This window comes from Polypterus senegalus, chromosome 9, assembly GCF_016835505.1.
Source record: "Polypterus senegalus isolate Bchr_013 chromosome 9, ASM1683550v1, whole genome shotgun sequence".
NCBI lineage: Eukaryota > Metazoa > Chordata > Cladistia > Polypteriformes > Polypteridae > Polypterus > Polypterus senegalus.
In genome coordinates, this window is record NC_053162.1 from 63021169 (window position 1) to 63040686 (window position 19518).

Below are 19518 nucleotides of genomic sequence, written 5' to 3' on the forward strand. Positions count from 1 at the left end.
CTAATTTAACAGAGTTTTCTATCCAAAGCAACTTACAAAAAGGTAAATGTAGTTGAGTAAGCAGTACTATGTGCTTGCCTGTACATGAAGTTTAGTAGATTTAGAAGATGGATATTTACCACACCTAACCAAAAATGTTGGCACTTTTGGTCACCTTTTTGCCGGACTGTTACAATGGAAGATGTGCCTGTATAGAAGCTAAAATACGGATTTGCATATAGTCAATTTGTGAAGCAGCTGAATGTCTTCCCCATTCAGCCTAACAAGTCTCTACCATTTCTTCACTATAAGATTAATGACAACAGTTGCATTAAGCTTACTTTTTTGTCAGTCAAGTTGTGAGATGTAGTCAAGTTTAATAGCTAAAAGCTACTCAATTTTTGGGTCGTATGTTATTTTTATACCTGATTGTGACAGCAACCCTGTGTGCCAGAAATATGAAAGACAGATGTGACGTAATTGACTGCATCATGTACACCAGCAATGATTGCAAATTGTCTTCACTGAAATTTAAAATTTTGTGGCTTTGAGTCACTGCCATATCTTTTAGTAGTCACTTGTGGTCATTGGAGAGAAGCCAAGGACTGGTAAGAGGAAGATTTAGGGGGCTTTTATGACAGCTTCACAATGTCTAAGGCTTTGTTTGAGCACTTGTGTCGATACCTGTTTGTAAGTCTATAAGCTTGAGGTGTGTCACTGCCATAAGAAAATGTGTAGCAATTTATAATAACAGTGAATTCAGTTTTAAGGATTCGGATACAGGAACATGGAAGTTGTGTTTGTCTGTATCAGGTTTATTACCACACAGGAAAGTGGTAGAAATCTGAATGGACAAGGTGTAGCATATTTAAAATTTTGTAAATTGAATAATTAAATTGAGTTTTAGAAGTTGTAACATAATGAAACTTTTATGCTTAGTTATGTCATGGGGTAAACTATCTTGAGTAAATATACTAAGAACATTGAAAATAAGTTAATGGATTAAATAAAAAAAACTATAGTTATCCAAGCAAAATATTTCCTATTATATATTATGAAAGACAAGGACAAGTTATACAATTGTAGGCAAGGTGTAGTAGTTTATGAATACTTGTCAGATTTTGAGGCATTCTATCTTGCACTGTGGAGTAATACAGCCTACTTTTTAAGTGAAGTGACATGCATATCCAGGTGCAAGTCATAAAGGATTCTGTCCATTGCAGTCTGTCTAACCAGTAGTGCAGTACGTCTGAAAAAACTGTAATCCTGTAAGTTATTCTAGAACAAGATGTACAAGCATGAATGGTGATTATGTTTCTCTTGTGCTTGTAATTAAACAATTTATCCTAGTATGCTATCAAAATGTTTGACCCTTATTCATTGCTTCAGCAATATTACAGGGCTGCATATTCCCCAAGTGTCAATTACTTTCTGCTTTTATCTGATAAATCCTCTTGTTTTTCATGGAACTAGAAATGATTTTTAAGTTGGTCCATGTGCAGGTGATTCTAAGATATTGCATACTCTTATAAAATACGGAAGATAGTTGTAAACTTGTTAAGGATAAATTTTGCACATTCATTAGGAAGATTTCCTTTGTAAAGAGGACACATAGACACATGGAATAAGCTACCAAGTAGCGTGGTAGACAGTGACTTTAGGAACTTACAAAACTAGACTCTGTTATTTGGGAAGAATTATGTGGATAGAACTGGTTTGCTTTGTTGGGCAAAATGGCCTGCTTTCACCAAGATTATTCTAATGATTTAATATTCTAATTCAGAACAGTTTTTAACACATGAAGGTCTGTTGTGCCATAAAGGTTTTTTGTCAGATTTCTACTAATGTAATTCTTTTCATGTTGCATTTGGGAAACATGCTTCTAAATATTAATAATAATTTTTCTGTTAACTTGTCAATAGGATCCAACATAATGTCTGCATGAATTTTTAAGAGGGAATGTTTTGTGGCTTCAAAAGTAAATGAATAACATATTTAATACACAATATTCCAAATAGCAAGAGCAGTGCTATAAAATCATTTTATAGATTTCCTTACCTTGATCACTGAGTTTATACATTTGTTCTGGATTGACTCCTGTTTTGCACCTAATGCTGCTGGTATGGGTCTCCCCCTGATATAGCCGTGCAGTAGATTTCACATACTACACATGTGTTTTCATTTTTCTGAATAGGAATGAGGGATAATTCTGCATTAGGTAGAAATGTAAGCAAAATAAATGAATAAATAAAAAAATAAAAAGAAGTGGTCATGTAGTCTGTGCATGTGTGTATCTTTGTGTCCGTCTACGGTATGTACAATATAAACATACTGTGTCATGTTTCCTTTTTTTTGGGTTTGTTATATGGTTACAGCTCTACATTACCCATATTTATTCAGTTGGAAGATGTTGCTTTACAGCAAAAAATAGATTAAAAAATTAATTCAAGAACAATTCAAAATTATATTTGTACCTGAGGAATTGGGATCAGTCAAAGAGTGCAGACAGAAGTCTTGCAGTACCATTGTGAGAGGCTAAATGTTTGATTATAAGGGCCAGGTGCTAGTTAATACTATCAAATACAACAAAAGTAAAACTGGTAGAGGGAAGAAGCTGCAGCAGCATGGGAACAACTAGCCTTTCAGTAAAGATGGCAGACACCTCATAAACCTTTCCAATTAGCAGATTTTTGGAAGTGTTTTGAATATACATTAAAAATGTTGAAAATCATAGTTAAATTGTTGTCTTCTGTAAATTTATTTTTTTCTATTTTCTGCATTTTATTAATTTTTTTTTCTTTATGTCCATTATTTGTTACTGATTTAACAGGATGAAAGTGGAAAGTGACTATGATGCTTTAGAGCAAAGACTGTGTTCATTGCCTGATAAGCTGTCATATGATATTATGGTAGGTTTTCATTCAAATTATTTCCTTTATGTTAGGATCTTTATTTTAATCAGATTTGCCTTTCTTTCATTATTTCTGTTTTATCACGAAATTGATGCTATACATTCATTATTTGGCTCTTTCACTTCTGTTTATTAAATAGTCGCAGATCCCCTACTGATACAGTATATGTTTATTAAAAATAATGTATGCTTAAACATAATTAAAAAATGATGTGCCCGTTATGGTCTCATCACTCTTTTTGCAGTGCTATGCTAAGTACATCATTAAAAAAAATCTCATGAAGATACTAATGCTAAAGACATTGTTTAAAGAAAAGTTAAACTGACTGAAGTTGGCTCTTGGTTTTCCATGAATTTCTGACATACTGCACTTTGGGGTTGGGTATAGCTTGGTGGTTATATATTTGTCTTGTTGGTTTTGCCTGCTCAGATTGCATGCATGTCAAATACTGTGATAGTTGGTCATTTGTACCTAGAGCCAGGGTCATGAGTCCAACCATCAGGAAAAGGAATACTGGTGCTCATCATGCTCTCATTGAATTACATTTATAGTCAATATTAATAAAGCACACACATACACATGCACAGCATTTCTGTCTAGAAGTAATACTACTGAACTGTGTTTTCTTAGTTGAGAATAATGAACAGGTGTCTGTTTTATTTCAGTACACAGTAAGATGTGTGGATTGAGGGGATGGAAAAATATGAATGTTAATGTTTTTAACTGATACCAATCTATATATTGGTTGAAAAGGTTTAGTATATGGTGTAAGAAAGAGACAAAACAATCATAAAGTTTTGGCGTTTCCGGCCCCATATACTGTGAATTTCAGAAGGTCAGTTATTGCTATGCAAGCGGTACAACAGACAACATGAAATGATGTAAGGGGACAATTTATAGGGTGGGACCAGAAACAGGTAGATGTAATACTGGGAAGGAACCGAGCTGGTGGATGGGAGCCATAACATCATCAGAAGTGGACCAGAAGGAAGGAAGGTAGGAATGCGGAAGTGGTAGCACATGGTTAGGGAGTCCGGGTAACCTCAAGGCGGTGTTGCTTCGGTCTTTTTGTGGAAATAAAGAAAAGAGCTTAGTACCCCACCTTTGTCCCCTGGCATGATATGCCACACTGCTTGTTGGGTCTTTAAGCAGCTCCCTATGTGCACATGCGTGACAATGGACAGTGACATGAATCGGTTTTTCACATTAATTTTGAAAATATCCTCACTTGGTTCAACAACTGATCTTTTTCAGTTTTATCCTTCCCTTAGGGTGACCCATTCTTCTAAATTATTTAGCAGTGGAGAATGTCTAGTAACCTTTATTTTTCAAAGCTTGTTGCTACAATGATGAAGATAGTTTTAATTTGTTGTTTTTTTTTAGTTGTTTTTAAATTTATTGCAATCATCCCATACAAATCAATCAATCAATTTTTACAAAAATTAAAATTGAGTTAAGAACAAGTCGACCCCCACCCCTGAGAGAGAGAGAGCAAGGCAAATGTTGTAAAATGTAAGGCTTGTAAACATACCTAAATTAATAAGTTTGATAAGCCAATAGAGATGAATGCAGAAGACAAAGAAATATAGAAATAATTGCTTCCTCTGTGCTTTAAGAGCTTATTTTAAAATATGACTGATTAGATCCTGCCATGTTTTGAAAAAAAGTCTGTACAGATCCTCTAACTGAGTATTTGATTTTTTCCAATTTCAAATAGTATAAAACATCGGTTTCCCACTGACTTAAAAGAGGAGAGTCTGGGTTCTTCCAGTTTAGCAGAATAAGTCTGTGTGCCAAAAGTGTAGTGAATGCAATCACACTTTGTTTGTCTTTCTCCACTTTAAACCCATCTGGAAGAACCCCAAACACAGCTGTTAATGGGTTAGGAGGGATTGTGAGACCAAGGCTGTCTGAAAGATAATTAAAAAGTTTGGTCCAGAATGATGTTAATTTGGTGCAGGCCCAGAACATGTGACCCAGTGAGGCTGGGACTTGATTGCAGCGTTCGCAGGTTGGATCATGCCCTGAAAACATTTTGGAGAGTTTTAGACGAGACAAATGTGCTTGATATATAATTTTGAGTTGTATAATTGTATGCTTTGTGCATATGGAGCTCGAGTGGATTCTCTGCATTGCTACTTTCCACTCCTTTTCTGATGTATTAATTGAGATATCTTTTTCCCAGTGTCCTCTTGGATCTTTGAAAGGGGGGACTGTAAAATGATTTTATATATTGCAGAGATGGTGTCTGAGTCCTTGAGATTGAGCAATATTTTTTCCTGCATGGATGAGGGTGCGAGATGAGGAAAATCGGGAAGGTTCTGTTTAACACTAGAATTACCAGAGCCTACGAAAAAACTCGTAAATCCGTCCCACCTTAAATCGCTTCTTAAAATCGTTCGCAGCTCTCCACCAGCGACTTTTGTCATCTAAACGTGCTGATAAAAATCAGGCTGCAAAGCAGCCAGCTATTCCATCCCCCCACCGACTTAAAACGTGCACAAACTTCTCCCAGCTTATGCCTTGATTGATTTTCTGGGAGTGAAGTGGAGTTTTAGAGTGGAAATAATAGATCGTTGTTTGGAACACACGCATTTCATGTCTGTTCTGTTTCTACAGTAATCTGTGTAAACACATTGTTAAAACAGAAACGTTTTTTATATTCTACTAGTAGATGACAAAATGTAGGCATAAACTATATAATGTATGAAGTCTGAAGTATCACACAAATACTTTCACAAAAGCTACAAATCTAACACAGCAATTGCACTTTTATTCAAAAATATAACTGCAGAAACAATAAGCCGCCTTAACATGCGACATTGACACCCGTTTATTATGACTGCCTCCGTGGCGCAATAGAATCAGCCGCCAACTTGGAATCAAAAGGTCGCGAGTTCGATCCTGCACCACTCCGTTTTGAGAAGTAAACTTCTCTTAGTCATACTATTTTAGAATAAAAACATACATTTGATTTCAGTCTGTAACAGCCGGTGTAATTTTTGATACTTATAAAGGTTAGCTTTGTTTTTTTTTAAGTCAGTTTATTATCTCAGCTGCATTCATGAGCCCAAACACACCCCACCCCCGCATCTGATACTGCTGTTTTCACATAGACATGCTGTAAAAGAGGTAAACTCAGCTCCCTTCTACATCGGAGCAAGAATGCACATACCATTGCTTGCATGCTAAAGTGTCAGCAGGCACTTTTTGTGGCATTACACACAGTTTTGAGCATGCCCTCTGCACACTACTTGTGACTTTAGGCTTTAGGAAGTAAGTAAATAAATAAAGGTAAATCGTGTCATAAAATGATTTCTTCAAAACGTTGAATGTTATTTATTTGGCACGGACATGTCTGCATGCACTTTTTGTGGCATTGCACATGTATTTTTTGAGCATGTCCGTGCCAAATAAATAACGCTGTTCGTTTTCAAATAATATTGCATTTCTCTCTATGCTGTGGTTTCTATTACACACCTGAAAGAAAGAGACAATATATGTGAAAACATCATCGCACAAATCCAATATTATTTGAAAACAAACAACGTCCGATCAGCTGTAAAAGTATGGCATTTCTAAATGTTTTTTTCAGTCTGATTCTCTCAGTCCGACTGTATATTTGTCTCTTATTCAGTGCACGCAAGAACATGCAGGTAGCCAGATGCTTTATGCTACAACATGCTGGCGGTGATCAACGCACATTTAAAAAAAAAAAAGAGACAAATATATGTGACGTTCTGAAGAAATCATTTTATGACACGATTTACCTTTATTTACTATTTTATATTTGCTGCCCACTAATAAAACTGGAAGTTAGGTAGAGCCATGCCGCCTTCTGCCTTTTCTCTTTGTAGGGTCGCTCTTTGGATACGTGGATGTTTTGAGTTCCAAATAAATTAGGTTATTGTTGAATTTAATTGCTTAAAAAATGATGTATTGATGTATATTGGGATGTTTTGAAATAAAAAAGGAGCTTAGGAAGAATATTCATCTTAACAGTGTTAATTCTTCCAGCTAGAGTGAGATGGTAGTTTTAATTTGTTAAAACAATGTGCAGATTTATGATATCCATTGAATCCACCAATAGTCAGCAAACATATTTAAAGATATTTACAGACATTAAATTTGGCATGCACAGACCTTATAATTAACTTTGGTTATCCATATCAGATCATGAATGGACAATCTTCACCAAATCTGTTAATACTTTTTAAAAACATTGCATCTTTAATAACACAACTTGCACCAGTTTTGTGGGGCAGTATGTTGTGGATAAATATATAATATTAAGGGTGTAGGTAATGTTAATTAGATAGATAGTCACTACTGTGCTTTTGGGTTAATCAGGTTTTGGTTGAAACCACCAGCTCCTACTTTTGTCCCTCAGTTCTGGGTGTATGAATAATCAATAAATACGATAAATACAGTTGCCATTTTTTATATGTACTGTTGAACTAATCTGTTAGTCATGGTTACATTTTCTTTTTTGCATTTTTCTTTTACTCACTTTTAGGTCCAATTAGCTGTAGCTTCTACAGCAGTGGTGTTGGACTATGTTCAAATAATGGTATTTGTAGTATATGCAAATGAGACAGGTGTGCTATTGATGACAAATTTCAGAAACATTAATAATGGCTTTTCTCTAACTTTTTTCCTGACCCCATTTTATTTAATATAAGGTCATAGTCTTGCAACATTAAATATCAAATGTGTAAGGGAATTAACTATATATCTAAGGAAGCAGTCTAAGACGTTTTAAATGAATTTGATTATCCTATGATAAACTATATTTAAAAAGTATTTATTTATAATTTACAACCAAATATTCTCTCAGTTCACTGCACACTGCAAAGAATTTTGGCTGTTCCTATCTAAAAGCAATATCATCTTGACCTCAAAAGACTTTAGAGATAAAATAAACAGTTACTGCTTCTCTGCAAATTTGTTCAATTAGCATTTAGACTTTGCAAATAACCTAGCAATCTGATTACTAATTATATTATACATTTCTGAATATATAATGTTATTTTTACTATTTCTTTAACCTTAAGTTTTTTCCCCTGACAGGTGCCTTTTGGTTCGCTTGCATTTATGCCAGGAAATCTTGTCCATACAAATGAGGTTACTGTTTTATTGGGAGACAACTGGTTTGCAAAATGCTCTGCAAAACAGGCAGTTAATCTGGTGGAACATAGAAAGACACGTGAGTGGAATTCCATAATGTTTAAAAAATTATCTATTTATTTATTTTCACTAACACTTGGCTTTTGCAAAGAAATGTTCTGTAGTGAAAACTCATTTAAGGCTACTGAATAAAGTCTGCATAAACAAACACCTTACAGAATGTGTACATAGAGAAGTCCATGGTATACAATGTATCCATTATAAAGGTGTTTTTTCCATTCCTGAAGAAAAATCTAGATCCAATGGATTTCAATGTAGGAATATAGGGGAAAAAAACTGGTAACTAATTCCAGGAGGAAAAAAAAGTTATGGTAACTGTAGAGTTGTTCTGTTCTTGAATGAAAGGAATTGTGTCCTGTTTCTATAGACAATGCACTGTTGTTGTGCAGTCTAATTAAGCACAGTACAATTAGTTACATAAAATACAATATAAACATTATTATAACAGTAAGTGTTGTTACACATCATTAGGATTTGTTCGTTCCTGTTGTACTAACCTAGGGATAGAGTTTATTTCACAGTTAAGTGATTCATCTAATCCCGATTATATATTAAAGCATATGTGGAAAACATACATATGGCTGTTTGGTTTTATCTAGTCAGGTAAGGTAAGCTGTGAGAGTAAAAGTTAGTCTTACACATTGTGGCTAGTAATGATAGTATATTGTTGAATAAATTGTTCAGAAGCCAACTACTCATGATTTAGTGCAATAAGACTATATATTTTATTCTGTAATTTGGGAACCTCTTCTCAAAATACATGTTTTACTAATTCTTTTAACTAAAAAGAAGTATTAAAGAAATACAGAAAAATTAATGACATGATTATTTCCACCTAATATGTCAATTGGTAATGTTTGAATGACAATAGTAGAAGTGTGTGATATGTATGTATCATCTACGATAATATCTCAATTGTTGTTTTAACTTAGTATGTTTTTTGGTGTGTAAAGCGAACTCGTAGGCATGGTCTTCTATGGAACCCCATAGGTGTCAGGCAAAAAACATGACTTCATTTGTTTGAAAGGATTATGTTTATTTACGTAAGCAGCATATGCTCATCGGGCGAGTTTTATTTTGCATGTTATTGGGCGTCCTTGATTGTAAAACACATTTTTTTCTTTCATTATTTAATACACTCACACAGATTCCCACCTTCTCGCCCCGCTCCATCCTAACCATATGGCTGCAGAAGTTGGAGCAGGTGATGAAACAAGGGAGGGAGTGAAAAACAAAAAAAAAGTCTTTTAGCAGCAATTTAAAAAAAAACACAGGAGTTCAGAGAACGCGAATCTCTGCATACTGCCATTGAAAAAGAGATCAAGAGCAACTTGTTGATACCTGAAGTGGACAGTAATGTAGATCCATTTGAGTGGTGGATAACAGAAGGAGAACATTTGCCCAAATTGGGGAAACTTTGCAGAAAAAGTACCTGTGCATCTCTGCTTCAAACAGCCTTTCTGAGAGGGCTTTCAGCACTGGAGAAAATGTAATAAGATGAAACCGTACTACTCGGAAGCCAGATCAGATGCGTTTGACAGACTGGTGTTTCTATCACAAAACTTGGTTTCCTCAGTAGAATTTTACAGTTTTTCTGATATTTTTGTACAATATTAAGCAGAACTTGAAGTTAGTAATGTGTTTAAAAATGTGATAGGTTGTTTTTTTTTTGCTGTGCAGCATTTCACAGAACTTTTGGATGCTTACACAATAGTACAGTATGTTAGATTTTTGTTCTTGCCTGCATGCTGCACACTTCACCTTGCAGCAGAGCAGTTTGTTTATCCAGGCTGTAATGTTCATGCCCTGTGGTTCAATTATGATTAGTATTTTACTTCCTTTGGATTCATATCATGTTTACATTAAGGGTAAGTGTCTCTTTAAAATGCTCTCATTATAGTAGTTTTATTTGTTTTAGTGCAATTTTTTGTGTAAATCCTGTAGGCCACTTTGAAATGGTTTACTCATACTTACACTGTTTCATCTCAGTAATACTTTGATGATTTTAATGTTTTTGTGTTATTTTACTTCAGTTTTAAGTAAATAAATAAGACCTGTTTTCCTTAACTGTTTCCATTAATCTCATTTATAAGCTACAATTAATATCCTATTAACAAGACCAAGCTAGATCATTAAGAATTTTACAAAGACGCTTTTAAAGGATGCAGAATACCGCCTAATTATTGTTGTTGTCAAAACTCCCAGAAAATATTGAGATATCATTTTTTGCCAATAATGCACATTCCTAGACAATAGTTACTATCTCATTCTTGGAGTCTGTTGATTTTATATCACCCCCACCATCCTTTTGTTTAATGCCATTCCATATTTTTCTTTCACCTATTTGCAGTAACTTAATGTTGGTATTTTTTGAGCTGTACCCTACATAATTCTTACTCAAGTTTTACCAGATTAGGTTTGCTAAACAAACATTGGAAGGATGTTTGCAATTAAAATCTGGTGTCTTTGTTGTGTTGTTGATATACCAAGTTGGCATAGCCTTTTATGAACATATTGAGTTTGGAGGTCCATTTCATTTAACAGTTCTTGCCCTGACTTGCTCTGAGCTATTGAGTTGTACAACTGAATTGAATTTAGTGTTACTGTGGGTGATTTCTAAATGCTGTGCATTTCTGTAAAATGCCCACTGCTTTACCAAGCCATCGACAGCCCCATTTCATGCTATGCAGCTGCCCAGATGGGTGAATTTGTTGGCTTCCTTCAGAGGGGTTTGTTTCATGGCAAATGGATGAGTGTTTGTTTTGGTTCCTGTTTTCATTTTCTTAGTTTTGTAAGTCATAGTTAGCAGCATCATGTCATCCTCGGCTAGCTGGGCTATGTCATTGGCAAAGTTGAAGTCAAACAATACACAGTTCGTTTCAATTTAAGGCCTGTACTACACTAGTGGAAGTTAGATTTACAATCAGAATCATTGTCTTAGGCCAAAACTAAGTGCTTAATTTTTTACATACTGGCATTGACTTTGAACCTCTGTTAATTCTATGCAGTGTTTGCATGAGCTTTTGTCTATGTGTACCTCAGTTTCTCTTTCCAAATTACGAAGATGACTGTGTTAGGTTAATTGGTAACTTCAGATTGACCCTGTATGAGCGATTATGCTTTTTAGTGAACTTAGACTTGGTTCCTTCCTCATTCACTTTGCTGCTTAGGTAGATAGCTGACTCCATTACAATTAATTGAATGAAGCGGGTTAGAAGATAGTAGAATTGCTAAAGAAACACTTTCCACATAAAGTAAATAAATGTTTAAAAGCAATCAAATTTACATGAACATCTTTTTCCCTTTTATATCATCTTGGATCCCCTTTAATTTGCACAGCAAGGTAAAAGGGTAAAAAAGTGCATCTACTTCCAAACCTGTAAAAGTAGGATTTTACCTGAAATCCAATTTTAGGTATTACTATGCTTTATTCTGCATCTTATTGTTGTACTGTAATAACATCTTTTTCTTGTTTTCTCAAGCATTGTAGCTTTGTGTTTTCAAGTGTCTAGTTTACTGTGTAGTTGTTTATTTGTTTGAAAAAGTGCTTTATATGCTCAATAACAAATGAATGATTCTAAATAAAAATGTTAAGGATTAAATATGGATGCCCTACAAATCTCCAAAATTATTTGATTCACAGTTGTTCTTTAAATGTTCAACCATACAGACACATTATTTAAAGATTTTGTTAATTTTTGCATTTTTATTTAAAACAGAAAACAAAAGTTTGAAGCTTGCAGTGCAAATAAGTGGAAAGAGGGACTGAACTTAAATTCTTAATTTAAAATAATAATAATAACAATATCTGAGAAAGAGAGAGGTTAGGAGCATGTGCTGATACAGCTCATTGCTACAGAGTAAACCAAAAAAAAAAAAAATATATATATATAATATTTCTGAATCTTTTGACTTTTAGAAAATATACCTTTTTGTTGTTTAAGGATAAAAAATAATATGATAAAAAGTTTGGATCTACAATGTAGTGAACCTGTGCATATTGGTCTAAATCTCAAAATAAATTGCACTGCTCTAAAAATGTGCAAATTCCCCCTGTTAAAGCTTTGCTTTGTTAAGCCGCTACTCACTATTAACAAATTCATTGATACACCTGAGGGTTTAAATGATGTGCAAGTATCATCAAAATCTGTCGCAGAAATGAGAAGTGGCTGTGAATTCACCTGCAATGACCCCATTGGTTTTACATTTTGTGCAAATTGTTTGTCAGAGAGATTGGAGATTTGTCAGGGGCTGTCAGTAAAACACAAACAAAGCAAGCATACAGACCAGTGGAAACTGTAATTCCTGTTTTAAAGTGTTTATAAAACATGCTAATGTTTTTAATTTATAATTTTTTTCAGTACACAAATTTTGATCTCTCAGTGCAGTTCAAATGTAAAACATCTTTTTTTAATGCTTGCTTTCCATATGTTATGTGCATATTTTTTATCAATGTTTCAAGAACCTCTCAAAACTAAAATGCTGTTTGGCTTTGCTTTTTTTCTTTTTTCAGCATTCTGAAATTGTTTTTTGTAATGCTCAAGGGCTTGCATTTTTCACTCTATGTAGAGAAAAGCTAATCTTGGAACCTGCTAAAAGTCAACAAATTCATCATCTTTCATTTACATTGTCCAGATTGTATATTGGTAGAGTTTTAATAAATATACTGTTTAGTATTTGTAATGGCAGTCTTAAAAAATAATGCTATTGATCTGACCTCATACCTAAAATAATATTCTTTTAGATGTAAACTTGGTTAGACACATTATCTGATTCAGTTTACTCAAGCAAAAACATTCCATAACCTTAACCTTTTCCCTGACCCTCCTGCTTTTAACAACTGCCGACATAGTTTTCTGCTGTTATGTGATCATGCTTGGATGAAATCTGTCAAACAGCTCCTTGAGTTATTAGGCTGTCTGCGTCTGACCTTTCCGCAATCAAAGATATATGACTTAAGGGCTCAGATTTGCCATGGCAACGGGTCCAATTTGCTGCCGTGAGAAAAGGTCTAATTGTTGCAGAAATTTAATGATCTAGAGCGACATCAGGGCTGTGAGATTTTATGAACTGTTTACGCTATAATTTTCCTTTGTTAATGCATTCAAGCTTAACCTGTTAAATGCCAGTTGCTTCAGATCTACCAGTTAAATTTATATGTAAAATTCTTGCTTAAAGATAGTAAATAGTAAGGGTAAACAAAAGGCAGGTGCATCATATTAAATGTATTGTGAAAATAAGGTTATTACAGTTTATTAAGTGCATTTTCTGAAATTTAGAAGCTATGAAGGTATATTTAAAATGTTCTAATGGGTAAGTTTAAATTATAGTAAAAGTCTTTTCACAGAGTAATTGTAGGAGAAATCCAGTTGGTGATTTAAGTATTATTAAACAGTGACAGCATACTGTCTACTGGATGGATGAACCTTGCAGTGAGGAATTAATTCTAAAAATCACTTTGAGTGTCACAGTATGATTTTAAAAGCTGATGTACATTCTTTAAGTAGTCAATCGGCTTGTGATTGCATGAGCCATGCCAAGAAGTGCATGTTTACACAAAGGGAATAGTAAATATATGTTTGAACATTTTGGTTAGCTGTAGAAATTGCTTTATTGGGTACTATTTTGGTGTGAATACAGGGAGAATATGCTTGCTTCCCAAAGTGGAAGTCCCACTACAGATCAGACTTGTGACCCAAGTGGCTTGATGTGTCAATTTTATGTACTGTATACAAGTAAGTAAACTAAATGTGAAAAAAATGACTTTTAGCATATCTTCTTTTAAATTCAGCAAGAAGGTTTATACAATCTCTTTAAAAGTAACACCATTATATACACTATTCATTTGCATATTATGATAGGAAATCACACATTACAAAGAGGAAATTACTTTAGAAAAGAAGCAAGGAATCCCATCTATGTTCTGAGATCTTCTCTTAGGGTTCTAATGGCAACCAAGGTTTAGATGTATGATTATTTGTGAATTATGATTGCCTGACATCAGTCAACTGTCTAAAATAATTCCTTCAAGCATGGACAATTCAAAAGATTCACAGATGAAGGGAAGATTATTTAGTAGTGATCCCAAAGAATGAATACTATTCATACTATGGATACTATTTTTGTAGGGAATGTTCCCTTAAATGGGGCGGCATGGTGATGCAGTGGATAGCGCTGCTGCCTCGCAGTTAGGAGACCCAGGTTCGCTTCCTGGGTCCTCCCTGCGTGGAGTTTGCATGTTCTCCCAGTGCCTGTGTGGGTTCCCTAATGGTGTTTCGGTTTCCTTCCACAGTCCAAACATGCAGGTTAGGTGCTTTGGCGATTCTAAATTGTCCCTAGTGTGTGCTTAGTGGGTGGGTGTGTGTGTGTGTGTGCGTGCCTTGCAGTGGGCTGACACCCTGCCCAGGGTTTGTTTCCTGCCTTGCGCCCAGTGTTGGCTGGGATTGGCTCCAGCAGACCCCCGTGACCTTGTAGTTAGGATATAGTGGGTTGGATAATGGATGGATGTTCCCTTAAATTCTAGTTGTTAATTTCAAAACTGTCATGTGAATGTTTTGTATACTTTAGATACAGCATGCTTCAGATACTTTTTTGTGGACCAATCTGTTTCAGTTTTTTATAGTAGTTTGTTAAATTGTCCATCTGTAGATCTTTTTTACTAAATCCTCTTAATCCACTTTAGAGTTGAGGGAGCTAATCTGTTTACAAGCAGCATTGGGTGGAAGATGCAAGCTAAAATAAAATGGTGCATCAGTGCAATTGAGATATTCGAATGATTTCTGTAAAAAAAAAACCTTTTCTCCAGGATTAGACAAAACCCAAAGAAATATAATGTAGGACACCAATGTAGCCTGCACAGGTTTTTTTTAAATTAAAGACCAGCAATGCTGCATCATAAAAACAAATTATAATATTTACTATTATATTTAACAACAGTCTAATGTCTTACATATTAAATAAATTGTTAGATTTTTTGGAACCTTTTTTGTTAAATAAGTCAGGAATAATTATATTAACATTAAGAAAGTAAATTGATGGTACTTTGAAATAAAATTTTAGTTTAAAAAAGCTACTGCATTGATTGCTTTGTCAAGTTTATAACTATAGTAATAGAATAGATGTTAGCATATTCCTTTCTGGAACCTTGATTTGATTCTACCCGTATCCACATAGGTTTTCTTGGGCTACTCCAATTTCCTACCTTCTTATCACAAAGACATACATGTTAATTGGCAACCCTAAATTAATATCTTATGAGTGAGTAGTTTTGTGTGTGCCCTGAAAAGGATTGGCTCTTGTTTAAATCTGGTTCTTAATTGGTGCCCAATTCTCCTATGATCAATTGCAGCACCCTGTGGAATTGTAATGGACCAAAAAAACTGTAAAAATGGATTGATGTGTAATTATAACTATAATGATAAACAATAATATACCTTTAGCGATAAACTTTAACTCTCTCAGGTAATGTTTATGCCCGTACAGTTTTGTCACTTTTCATTCTAAGCCATTCCAGTGGGATTGTGATCAATCAAGCAGACTTTCTTCATCTTTGTTTTACAGTTTCCACAATTCAGAGAGCATTTACTATGAAAAGTAGCATACATTTTCTGAACTAATCAGAATGATAAATTAACAGTCATGTATACTGATTATCTTCTCAGTTGTACTAGTTGAATACAAATATTAGTATGCTACAGATGGCATAGTTTAAAAGTCCACATTGTGTTTGGGCCTGTTGTATATTTCTGGACTGGGATAGTTTTAGTATGAATATTTTGTACATTTTTTCATGCATTTAAATTCAGGAGTCTGTATTTCTTCAGATACTAGGAAAGACTGTTGATTATATATGTTGTCAGATATTATTTCTCCATGAGCGAATAAGGTTGTACTCGCACTGGTAATTCATTCCATGCCCGAGCACTTTTGTCTGCATGTAACCCCACAAAGTCTAGTTCGTTTGACTTGTGTGATTGGTCTATGCTGGGCCATCGATACCATGCCCTGGCCCGCTTAGAAGAGGTTGATGTGAGCATGGTTCAGTAGTATTCAGGAACAATGTGATCGCTAAACGTGCCCAAGCATGGAAAACAGACTTGATGTCAATTATGCTACCAGTCAGAAAATTCAATTCTCATTTCATTCAATACTGTTTGAGGTAAAAACAGATTTTTATTCTCACCTTACACATGAACATGAATTGTAGTTGGCAAGAAAAGCTGCAAATTCCTCTCTTAAAATTCGTCTCCATAAAAAAATCTTCTTGTGCGTGCAGCACGGTTAACAGGAAAATGCTGAGCAGCACACTCAATAAATCTGAAAGACTGTAGAGCGTTATCCTGCCCTACACAATTCCAAAACAACCACAAAATAGGTAAAATCATTTTGACATGCATACTGTCACTCCGTGTTCAGATCTTTGTTTGGCTTTACAAGAACTTGCATCATCATGACGAAAGTGTGCCCGGACAGAACGCTAAGGGCAGTGTAAGTGTTGGGTAACATTTTTCGTTTTTAGTGTGTGTGTTGGGGATGGTATGCGCAGGGCAAATTCGGAAAGGACAATCGCATATGGACATGGTATAGAACAATACATGCTTAGTGTGAGTACACCTTAACTGTGGCTATGTATGTATCTCACTTATTTTTTGGCATCTTCTTCCTTATGGATTGTTGCCTTACACCCATTGGATGTGCTACTTATGCTGGTGCTGCAAACAACACTAAAACACAGGTTTTGAACATTAAGGGTCAGTGATGATTCGCTGATTTTTAATCTTTGTCTAAATTATACATGTTATTATGATTCGTTATAAGTGGAGTCTTGTTCTTTAGTTTAATTAAAGGTTCAGTACAGTATTCCTAAGTAGATACTTTACGGGATCTGTTTGTAATCCTTAGATATAAAATGACGTATGACTATGTTTCAAGAATACTTCAAGAGGTGATCAAAAGACAACACCTCTGCAACAGGACATGTGTCACTTTTCTGTGAAGTACAGTTAAGCATTGTGGCCTGAATTCTACTATTTGGGAAGTCACCAGAGAGCTCAGTTCCTACTTTAGACAAAGTATGATGGTAACAGCAGAATTATGTATGTTCACTTCAATTGCGATTGATTCTTTTTTTACTGCCACTGTACATCTTTAGTAGTGGACATTGTGTTTGGATCCTTTTGGTGTTGACTCTGAGTAACACCCACTCCATTGTTGGATTAAAAACAAAATAAACCAATGATCAATTTTCTTGAAGTTTTTTTTTTTTTTTTCTTTTCACGACTTGAGTATAATCATAAATATGTTCAGTTTTAATTACCCTCGGCTTTGAAAAAGCTATAATGTTTACAATTAAACCCATCCATTTTGAATGTCCTTTTTACAGGATTAAACTAGTAGTCGGTTCTATACCAGACACAAGTTCATCACAGGGAATACACAAAGCCACAGTAAAATCTAGCCAATTTAACATCAATAGCTAACCTAGCATGCACATCTTTTATAGTTGGGCTATATCCCAATAGTAGTTTACCCAAATGTAGGAAGAACATGCAGTCCTATACAGTGAGCAAGCATTTAAGTCCACATTCCAGAAGCTTTGTATTTTAGACTGTTTGAGTAGGTCTCTGTGCTGATTCATACTGCATCAGATCAACAGATCAGATCAGTTATAAAAGGACTTAAATTCATATTTTTAAATATAACCAGGAAGAGTGTGATAATCGTGTTGCTTTAATGGAAACAATTTAGAGTATGCTTAGTATTTATGATATGAATAAGAGTAGGAGAAGTTGTTCAACCTTCTTTCCACTATAATCCTTATTGCTTGATAGTAACTCATTGGGAGAATGTGTTGTCTTTATATGTACTCAAACCCCTTCATAGTCTTAAGCACTTGTCTTTTCATGAACTTTTTAAGATTCAACAAACTCAAACATTAATTTTAGAAAAAGAAAAAATACCCTAGCTGCCGTTGTTATAGTCACATTATTTGTTTATTTACTTGTATTTATTAAACACAAGTGACTTGCAGATCATAATACTGTTTCGTTGTTTCTAATTTGAAGAAAGTAGTGGGGTTCTACCCTCTTTGTTTTACTTTCCAATTTAACTTAGTTGTGATGACTTTATACTTTATTTTCTTTTGCTTTGAGGGCGTCATTTATGCTTACTTAAATATTAGAAGCAAGACGAGATTTTAGATTGTCTAGATTTTTTATTTGCCCATGTTTCATTAATATAATATTTAAGCTAAGTAGGGAGTAAGAAGAAAAACGATATGGTTAAAATTTTGATATGACTTTTTTTTAGAGATTATGTTTCTCTGTTCTAGCTCAGTGAAAGAATGCTTTAAAACATGTTGCTGGTCTTAATGTAATAGAGATTTGTATTTCTTTACATTATGCCACTTAAAAATAGACAATTACAATGATTTTGACTTTTTGAAGTCTCCTCTTTGCCAACTCAGGGTTGCATTCTATTATGTATGGTAATGGTTGCTATTCATAACTGTGAATAAAAGCTGCACAATTCATTAGGTTTTTTTATATATGTAATTTTGAAGTTGTATTTTGAAAAACATACTAAAGCAATAAAGTGGAGAAGGTGTTAAAGTGTGCAAATTGATAAAGTGAATAAAGTAAATGTATGTTTTGTACATTGTGCTAGGCTTCTTACATATATGTACTATATAAGATATGTAAAATAAGCATGTGCAATAGGAACATGCTCAAATGATTTGCTCTAAATCTGTTTCTTTTAACTAACATTTTAGTTTCACATCTTAAAATATATGCAGGTGTGATTCAGTGTGAAACTGAAATAGGACAATAGTTATAGATGGAACTGGCATGTGATTATAAATATAAGGGAATAACACCATATAAGTACAATATTTCAGTAAATGTACACCTGTCTCTGAGATAAATACATGATGGTAATTACTTGTCTAACCTAAATCTCTTTCCACCAGATGTTGCTAAAATAATGTGAGACACAGACAAATTACTTGATGCAGTTTAGGCAGCACATAAATATAGACATTTTAATCATCTTTTCCTTGACCCTTTTAGAAGTCATTGCATTTGAATGAAGTAGGCAAAATCTAATCGTAAAGGTGCTGCGATCAGGCAATTTTTTTTTCTTACTTTATTCTGCTACAGATACAAAAGATTATAATATGGTGTAACCTTTCTTGGTAACATGCTATTTACTTTATATTTTATTTATTTTTTCAGATGTCAAGAATATTTTGGAGGACTTGCACAAAGTAGTAAAGAATTTTGAAGCCAGAGTTGGATTAACTGAAAATTTGGAGAAACTCTCCACAGTAAGATGCATAAAGAGTCAATAACTCATTACTTTAAGACTGACATCTGCATCCATTAGAGTAATCAACATTTTCCTGAAATGTCATATTTGAATAACTTTCAAATATTTAATA

The 19518-nt window shown here is 34.3% G+C and overlaps 1 protein-coding gene across 1 annotated transcript in view; it reads left to right on the forward strand.

Moving 5' to 3' along the window:
- uri1 (URI1 prefoldin like chaperone) overlaps positions 1-19518 on the forward strand; it is a 148276-nt gene that overhangs the window by 95241 nt on the left and 33517 nt on the right. The window contains exons 3-5 of the mRNA XM_039763159.1: positions 2810-2888; positions 7962-8097; positions 19313-19404. Of these exons, the coding sequence (XP_039619093.1) occupies positions 2810-2888; positions 7962-8097; positions 19313-19404 (307 nt within the window). The remainder of the gene's footprint in view (positions 1-2809; positions 2889-7961; positions 8098-19312; positions 19405-19518) is intronic.